General features: G+C 53.0%; 1 protein-coding gene across 1 annotated transcript in view; it reads right to left on the bottom strand.

Annotated features, from left to right (window-relative positions):
* DTX4 (deltex E3 ubiquitin ligase 4) overlaps positions 1-2,442 on the bottom strand; it is a 26,997-nt gene extending 24,555 nt beyond the window's left edge. The window contains exons 1-2 of the mRNA XM_077748813.1: positions 2,161-2,442; positions 1,118-1,363 (exon numbers count right to left, since the gene is read on the bottom strand). Of these exons, the coding sequence (XP_077604939.1) occupies positions 1,118-1,363; positions 2,161-2,340 (426 nt within the window). The 5' untranslated portion in view covers positions 2,341-2,442. The remainder of the gene's footprint in view (positions 1-1,117; positions 1,364-2,160) is intronic.
* Positions 2,443-9,216: the final 6,774 nt, after the last annotated feature.

Raw genomic sequence — 9,216 nt, 5'->3', positions numbered from 1 at the left:
CTTAGAGGAAAACAGAGTGGAGAAAAAAAGCGTGTTTCTATAGCCCTTTTGAAATGGCCCCATTCTCTCGCTCCAATTCCACTGGCAGCCAGGGGGAGTAAAGCAGAGAGAGAGAGAGAGAGAGAGAGAGCTGCTGGCTTCCTCAGTGAGGTTTAAAGGGATCTGGGGGTCCTTTCCCTCAATTACGGCACGGGGTCACTTGGCTTTTGCCAAGGGAGCCAGAAATGAGGTGGGCTGCTAGAGGCTGCCCGGCTTTGGCTTCAACAACTACACAGCACACGTTCAATAGAGATGCGTTCGTCGTAACAATAATAATAGCTGCTAATAGTGACCAAACTCGTACTATTTGTCAAGCGCTGGGCGAATCCCATACACCGAGCATTGCATTTAATCCTTGTGACGGCCCTGATAAGGAAGGTGCTATAACTCGCCCCACCGTCCAGATGAGCAAGCTGAAGACAGAGGGTGCAATGCTCGCCCCAAGTTGCACTTGAAGGAACTTGGGTTGCAGCCCGGGGCAGTCAGGTGCTGGCGGCTGGGTTTCTCATCCACTATAGGAGCCTCCCTGTGCCGCACAAATAATTATCCTGGAAGCCTGTCAGAGGCCCCCAGGATGCTGCTCTGGGGCCTTGGGGAGAAACCGAGCAGTGGTGTGGTTTAGGTGCCCGTTCCCCTCTACCAAATATTCCGTCGGCTCGGAAATCAGGTGAAAATCCCACGCATGTGACCTGCACTTGACCGTTTATGAATTGCCTTTGCATACAGCGAGGAGCTGAGCTTTAGCCAAAAGGGCAGATGAGCCCCTGGGCCCCAGGCCCCACTCCGGGACACGTGAGCTGGGCGGCCCTCCGTGGGAAGTGAATTCTGCACCGCGTGCCCAAGCCTGACCCTCGGTGCATCGGGTCAGGGAATGAGAGAACACTGGCAGGTGCATCTGGAACATTCTCCAGGGATGCACTCCCTTAGTGGAGGTTCCCACACGCACCCCACGGGGCCGGCAAGGCAGGCGCGATGATCCCCACCTCACACACGAGGAAACCGGACCTTGCAGAGAGAGACTCTGGCTCAGTTTAGCAGCAGAGGCCGGAGGGAAGGCCAGGCCTCCTCTTCCACATACACCTGCCTTCTCCTGCCTCTGAACCTCTGCGCACAGATGGCCTCCTCTGGGCAGCCTGAACTTCCCGCTCAGGCGTCCAGCTTCACTCCAAACCACCCTGACAGTCTGGGGCTCAGGCGTCACCGGCACGGCCAGGCCCCTCTGGAGGAAAGGAAGACTGAGCCAGTGCGAGAGGCCAATCTCACGAGAGATCAGGAGCTGGCAGGCAAAGGCTGTGGGCACCACGTGGGCCGGGGTCTCCCCCATCTGATGATTAGGGGGACCAAGAAGATCATAAAAAGCGGTAATCACAGAACCAACACCACCACCGGGCAGTCACGGGAAGAACTGAGACAATGCACAGCAGGTGCCTGGCACACATAGTAAGTGCTCACTAAATATGGGTTCTTAGTTCCAATCTGGACTTACCCCTCCAGTGTGCAGAGAGGCCAGAGGAAAGGGGCTAACCCTCATTTGGCACCTACTGTATGCCGGGCATTGTGGTATGCGCTTGACAGAGAAGCGGGACGGCAGAATCAGAAAAGAGTCCACCTCTGGCATCAGACTTCCTCAGGTTTGAATTCTGGTCTCAGCCAATGGTGAGCTCTCCGCCCTTGAGGGAGAGAACCTCTGATTTCTTCGTGGGTAAAATGGGGGGATCCAAATACCTCCTTCAAAGAATTGCTGTGATCGGGGCACCTGGGTGGCTCAGTCGGTTGAGCGTCTGACTTCAGCTCTGGTCACTATCTCACAGTTCATGAGTTCGAGCCGCGCATCAGGCTCTGGTCTGACGGCTCGGAGCCAGGAGCCTGCTTCGGATTCTATGTCTCCCTCTCTCTCTCTGCCCCTCCCCCACTCACACTGTCTCTTAAAAATAAATAAATGTTTAAAAATTTTTTAAAAACAAAAAGGGTGCCTGGGTGGCTCAGTCAGTGAAGCGTCCGACTTCGGCTAGGTTATGATCACATGGTTCGTGGGTTTGAGCCTCACGTCGGGCTCTGTGCCGACAGTTAGCTCAGAGCCTGGAACTTGCTTCAGAGTCTGTGTCTCCGTCTCTCTCTGACNCCCGTGACCATGGGGTAGACGAGATCCAGGCGCCGGCGCACGCGGCGCTGGCGCTGCGTCTGCCGGTTGATCTGGCCCATGGTGCTGAAGTCGATGACGTAGCTGAAGCCGACCGAAGTGAGGTCGATCCAGGGGTGCTGCTTCTCATAGGCGTGCTGGATGGTGATGCCCACTTCCATGTCGTAGGGCGTCCAAGAGCCATTGTCGTTCTCCCACTCCCACACCACGCCCTTCCCGGGCGCCGAGGACGGGTCGTAGTAGTTGCGGCGAACCGGGCGCAGGGTCCCTGCCAGGGTGGGACGATGAACAGGGTCGGGATCAGCGGGGAGTGAAACCGGGTGGGGGTCGTCCGGGCGGGGGTCGTCCGGGCGGGCACTGGCCTGCCTGCTAAGGTCTCAGCTTCGAGGTGGGGTGGGAGCCCTGGGTGACAGGGTGAGAGGTGTGGGCTCAGTGTGGGGTACCAGAAAGAGCACCTGCCCAATTGCAGTGTGGAGACCTTGGTCTGCAGCCAAATGCATTCACTTCGCGGTTTATGCAGAACNCCCCCGAGAAACAAGGACTCCTTTGCAGAGTCTTTGTGAAAATAAAATGTGCTCTGCTTATTCATCCTACAAAAATGTACTGGAAAAGGTGCATCCGGCAATTTGCACTAAATTCCATGATGCCCTGAACACGTAGTAGGTGCTCACAAATAGCCGGTCACTTCTCCCTTACCCTGTAAACCCCTGCCTGGAGGGCTACGAGGAAAAGAACAGAGTCACCATAGCCTAGAGGGCAGAGGAAGAAGACGTGGCCCCCAGGAAGGCAGTCTAGACAGGTGGAGTTAGGGCCCCCTCACTGCCTCTTTAAGGGTGCAGTAAAAAAAAAAAAAAAAAAGAAAATCAGGTTATGAGAACTCTTACACTTTCGAGCATTAAATCTTCTATCAAAACAGTAATATGATCAAGATAATTTTCTATTTCTCTAACACTCTCCTTTCAAAAAGCTCAAGCCATCCTAAAGATAAGATGGTCTTAATTTTCAGTCTTACTGGGGGAAGGGAGAGCAGGGGAGAGGCCAGGATCATTGCAGGCAAGCAGCACAGAAGAAATAAACCTGCAGGTTCAAAGGGGCTCGACNGATAATTTTCTATTTCTCTAACACTCTCCTTTCAAAAAGCTCAAGCCATCCTAAAGATAAGATGGTCTTAATTTTCAGTCTTACTGGGGGAAGGGAGAGCAGGGGAGAGGCCAGGATCATTGCAGGCAATGAAGCACAGAAGAAATAAACCTGCAGGTTCAAAGGGGCTCGAAGGAAAACGAAGTCTGTAACTGTTGCCTCTTTCTCCCCGACCCATCTTGAGACTGAATTCAGACTCGTGCCCAATCAGGCCTCATTTCATGGGTATCAACATCAGGGCTGAAGATGCCTGGGTCAAGGCAGGCTGAGGGGCCTGGGAGGGCTCCAAGGGCGCCTGGACCTCACATCTGTCATTAAGCCCTCTCCATCCAAATGGTGGGAAAAGGCTCCCCTTGCAGGCCTCTGACCCATCCCCTCCTCCAGCCCAGAGGGAGACACCAAGACCAGGACAGAATTCCATTCAAGGGGGGAAGAAAAGGAACAATGGCTATTCAGTCCTTTTCCAGGGTCATAACCCACCCCCCNNGGGGGGGGGGATGGGAGGAAGAGAGGAGGAAGAAGGGGGTGGGCAGGAGTTCCCAGGTTGCCTCCGTTTCCTTCCTAAGGAGCCAGCTCACTTGGGGACAAAGGGCACAGGCTCTGTCCCTTCCAGCTGTGTGACTGAGCCTCAGTTTCCTCATCTGCTTGGGTCCCTGGGGAACTACTTCAAAGGGTAGATTTGAGGATTAAAGGACTGAATAGAAAGGGCCAAAATAGCACCTGCCCCATGCCAAGAGCTCAATAAAAGTTGGTTGATTATCATTGTAATTTATTTTCTATTATATGTCTAAGCAGGATGGAGAAGTCATGGTAAGTTTAGTTCAGAGGATGTGTGGAGTGTGTGTGTGTGTGTGTGAGAGAGAGAGAGACAGAGAGAGAGAGAGGAGTTTATATATAACTCCTTATACAATCTTTCTTATTTAGAAAGCCCTTATCCCATCCCACATGATCTTCACGGCAATCCTATGAAACACCTTTTAGAAATGAGGAGATGAAGTTTCAAGAGCTTAAATGACCCTATTTTATCTTCTCTCCAGCGTAGCAGGGGCAATGCATGTGTCCAATTCTTACAAATATGCTTAAGAGGCTTTTTTTTCCCCCCTTTACAACAGTGGTATCAATCCCAGAGATGCCAGAGAGCTGTCCCAGAAGTTCTGGAAGCTCGCTGTGGCTCTCGCAAACCCTTCCAGGTTTATGTCCCCCCCCCCGCTGCTGCTCTTCTCCTGGACTCCCAGCAGACAGATGGCCTTTATTCCTTCTGTGCTCCCTCACAGGTCTCTGACCCCCTCCCCTACTATTCGCCAGGTCCCATGCACTGAAATGCCCTCCTTTGCCATTTTTACCCATGGAGACTGTCTTCATTTGGGTCCTATGCCATTTGCCATCCATCTCCCGGAGGGCTCTCCCAGCCCGGGGCCCCGCTCTCAGGAGGTCTGGGTGCAGACCTGGACCCTGTGTGTACCAGGGTCTGCCTGGACCCTGTGTGTACCAGGGTCTCGCCAGTGGAGACAGAGCCACCACCCTCTAGCTCTGCGTTCTGGGGCCCAAGGCGGTGTCGGCGGTCGCGAGGACTCCATAACCACACTGTGATGGATGGAAGACTTCTGGCTACTTCGGCACTTCATCATTTATCACGTATTGCCGAGTCCCCACCGGCGGCTGCCGTGAGGAACGCCTGCACTACTCAAACAGCTTACAATCTACAGTGAGAAAAGGGTGCGAATGACTATTTAGGAGGCAGAATGTGCCACAGGAAGGGTGCCAACAAGATGCACGTGGGAGAAAACCTACCCACATCCTGTGCTTAAAGCCCTTCCATGACCTCCCCTTAGGTCAGAACCTGACCCTCTCCACCCATCTCTGCGGCCACCTAACACGGTCTGCTTGCACTTCTGCCTCCTCCAGTCTCTTCCCACTGCTGTGCGTCTCCTCTCTGGGCCTTTCCACACTGCTGGCCCCTCCCCCAAGACACTCTGGCATCCTCTTTGCCGCCCATAGTTCGATTTCAGCTCATTTCCTCCAGGAAGCTTCTCTGGGCTGCCCTGACAGATCGGATTCTCATTATTATTTTTTTCCCCCAGCATTTATCATGATGTGCAGTTACACATTTATTGGTGTGACTAATTTGGTGAATGTCTGTATCTCTTCACCGGACTCCCAAATGCCATGACAGACGGCATCCAGGTGTTTGCTCGTGGTTTTATCCCTGGTGCCCAGCATTTCTTAGGAGCTCCATAAATACTGGTTGAATAAAGGAAGTAATGATGCTTCAGAGGACATTTCAAGAAATGGCTGACAAGTACCCGGAGGCTTGAATGAGAGGGAGGATTTCAATAGGCGAAAATGGCAAAGAAGGGCATTTCAGTAGAAGGGACTTTGTGAAGAGTCGGGGGAAGGGGTGTCAGAACTCTAAGGGGGTACAGAGGGATAAAAGGGACACCTGTTTGTCAGGCAGGTGATATAAGGCAGTGAAGGAAGATAAACCTGGAAAGCTATGTTAGGGCCAAGGCGCAGACAGTCTGGAACGCCAGGCTGTGAAGGTTTTATTTGCAGGCACTGAGGAGCCAGTGATGTTTGTGACACGGAGAAGTGACAAAACCAGAGTTGCCTGTTAATGAGTTCCAAGTGAGAAGTAATGAGGGTTTGGGCGGTGGAAATGAAAAGCAGGTGACAGATTGGAGGGACCCTACAGAGAATAAGTGGGTAGGAGGTGACCATGAGTAGCTGAATTCAGTGCTTTCCAAGGGAGTTTCCAGAATCGCCTGCTTCGGAATCTCCTGGGGGTACTTAACACATCCTAGAGTACCCACTGGGTGCTGTGAGGAACCATCAGCATCTCCAGGGCCTGGGCCTGGTAATCTGCATGCGAATAACCGTCCAGGATTTTCATCACACATGCTCATTTCAACAGCTGGGCCACATGGTCCATGCTGCCTTACACACTGGACAGAACAAGACTCTTGACAGAGTCAAAGGATCCTGAGGTCGTGACCACAGGCAAGGGGTAAAATGAGGACACTAGTTGCTGGCAGAGGGGTATCAAGAGGAAGAGCCAGTGTTTGGAGGGAAAGACGCTGAGCTCAGTTCAGCCCCAGCAGGTTCGTCAGAGACAGAAGGCAGACTTCAGAACCAAAGCCCTGGTGCAAAAGAATTTCATCGTGGGATTTCACTCCTCTGATTATTTTCAGAGTCCACTCTCTCTGGAATGTGCGAGTCCTGGCCTCCTTTAAAGTCAGGACCATGAACTAGATGATCTGAGAAATCTATTTAGTCCTTGGGTGCAGTGACCCAAGGAAAAGGCCGCTAACGGGATAGGAAAAAAGAATGTTCATAAACCAAGCAGGGAGAAAGAGAAAGAAAATCCGTTTTTCCTGGCAACTCAGACACTTGCACCCCAAAGCACCAGAGATGTTCTCGCTCCTGGGAAATGGGAGAAAGGCCATGAGCCAGCCAGACCGGCCCGAGCCAGTCTCTAGGGCACTTTATGCACATCTGTACATCACTGTGTCAGAGAACTCCCGGGCCTCTCCAAAGCGCCCCTTAGCCCCAGCGGAATGTCCTGTGATGGCAAGGCCCTGGATGTTTCGTCATTTGCTACATCCCACGTGCCTGGAACAGCACCTGCATGAAGTAGGTGCTCCAGAAGTGTAGACTGATGACAGAGTAGGGGGTGGGACACTTGATTTGGAATCTCAGCTCTGCCCTGCACTAGCCATAAAACTCTGAGCAACTTAGTCTCTTCCAAATTGCTTCCTTTCCTATAATATGGGGACAATAGTCCTTCCTAAGATCGCTGTGAGGATTAAACAAGACAGTGACGGGGCGCCTGGGTGGCTCAGTCAGTTGAGCATCGAACTTCAGCTCAGGTCATGATCTCATAGTTCGTGGGTTCGAGCCCCATGTGCTGACAGCTCAGAGCCTGGAGCCTGCTTCCGATTCTGTGCCTCCCTCTCTCTCTGCCCTTCTGTTTCTCATGCTCTGTCTCTCACTCTCTCAAAACTAAATAAACTTAAAAAAAAAAGAAGACAGTGTGTGCAAGGGGCCTGGGGCTCCTCCCTACTGTAACGATAGATCATGGGGTCATCTGTGCTCACACGGGGCAGAGGGTATTGCAGGGACCTAAAAATTAGCTTCTGTCAAAACTTTTCATTTCTCTCCCTCTGACCTTTGTCACCACATTAAAGACAGTGAGAAGGCAAAAGTTGCAGAGAAAACTCTTGAGCTGAGAAGGACGCCCCTCACACCAGGCCACCTCTAAGTGGCATCCTCACAGGTGCAGGGGCCAAACCCATTCACCTGCCCGTCAGAATGATGATAGGAGAGGAGCCAGGGGACTCTCAAGGCTGCTCTTCATTCTACAGTGAAAATACGGGGACTGAGCAGCTGAGGGACCTGCTCAAGGTCGCACGGGAAGCCAGTGAGGCTGGGATGACAGCCTGAGTCACGTCTCCCCACTCACAGCCCGGGGCTCCCCACGTCTTGCTGTCAGAGCCCGGGAGGTGGTGGCGATCAGGTGTACTGAAAGATACAAGGGACAGGGGTGATGAAGGACACACAGCAGTCCAGTCTCGGCCCTCAGACAGAACAGGTGAGCCTCATCAAGGCAAATGACCTTACAGGGACAGGGCCCAAGCAAGGCTCAGCACGCAGCCAAGACCGATGCCTCTGCCTCACGCCCTCTCCTCCTTTCTTCCAGATTTCCTAGCCCGAAATACTAGCTGGCCAGAGACCAGCAGAGAGTGCAAATAAGCTGGAACCCAGAGGAGGTGTGGGGAGGAAGGGCCCAGGGCAAACAGAGGGTGCAGAGGGTCTCTGTACCCTCCTAGCCATCCCCCTGGAGACAGGGGGGTGAGGCTGGAGCCCAGGGGAGGCTGAGAGTCTGAGGCCTCACTTGCAGCAGGCCAGGCAACTTGGGAAAAAAACAAAGCTCCTATGTCAGGAAATNGAAAAAAAAAAAAAAAAAAAAAAAAAGAGAGAGAGAGAGGACTCAGCCTCTAGGCAGGGGGACTTCCAGCTCTTCTTTGTTTCTGGGGATGTTTCTGGTTCCCAGCTTCAAACTGTGGCTTGGGGATGGCGGGTAATTTAATTAAACATTGCCAGGGCTTGGCTGAGGTTGCCCGGGCGCCCGCAGTATAAAGTTCCTACCCTGTCATGGCCTCATCAATGAGCTATATTGAGAGGAGCTGCATGTCTGTTGGCGGAGAAGGGAGAGGAGGGGGCTCCAAGCCCAGAAGCCCAGAGATTTTATTCTGCTTTGACAAGCTCCTTGACAGCTCAGCGTTCCTGGGAATTCAGCCCAGTGCCTTAGGCAGCCAGCACAGGGCCCGGCACCGGGAAGAAGGCGGTGGGGACCATTCACCAACTGAGCATTAGGAGCAGCCTGAGTCGTGAGCCCCTAAGACAGACAAGAATATAAAACAGCCCCGAGGCAGTCTTTAAAATGATCCCGGCTACTAGCTCTTCTGACTCTGGTCTAAAATCTGAGAAGCCCCAGCCTCAGATTGAACTGCTGACTACCAGACCATGGACAGCCTGTCTTCAGGGAGGGGTGGTCAGACCTGGGGGGACCCGGCTTCTGTCCCTCGACCCACTTTTCTCTGTAATTTCTCATCTGATGGTAGAAGGGGCGTTTCAAGCCATGACTCTTCATTCCCCTCTTAAGTACCCCTGAACACTGATTAAACACCACGCCTATCCAACTGTGGGCAGGGGCTGAGACAAGCATGCCACGAAGCTGTTTCTCTATTATGCTGCAGAGATTTAGTCTGAAACAGAGCTAACACCTGCCTGTTTATTCTGAGCAGGGCTGGAATTCTGGGTCAGGTGTCCCACTTCCAGGGCTCAGCACACTCTCCGCCCCACCCCCACCCCCGGCCCCCCAGCAGCCTGCCGCCTCC

This window comes from Crocuta crocuta, unplaced genomic scaffold (genome assembly GCF_008692635.1).
Source record: "Crocuta crocuta isolate KB4526 unplaced genomic scaffold, BGI_CrCroc_1.0 scaffold323, whole genome shotgun sequence".
Classification (NCBI taxonomy): domain Eukaryota; kingdom Metazoa; phylum Chordata; class Mammalia; order Carnivora; family Hyaenidae; genus Crocuta; species Crocuta crocuta.
Note: the sequence above shows the minus strand (reverse complement) of the source record. Positions and strands in the feature narration are given on the sequence as shown.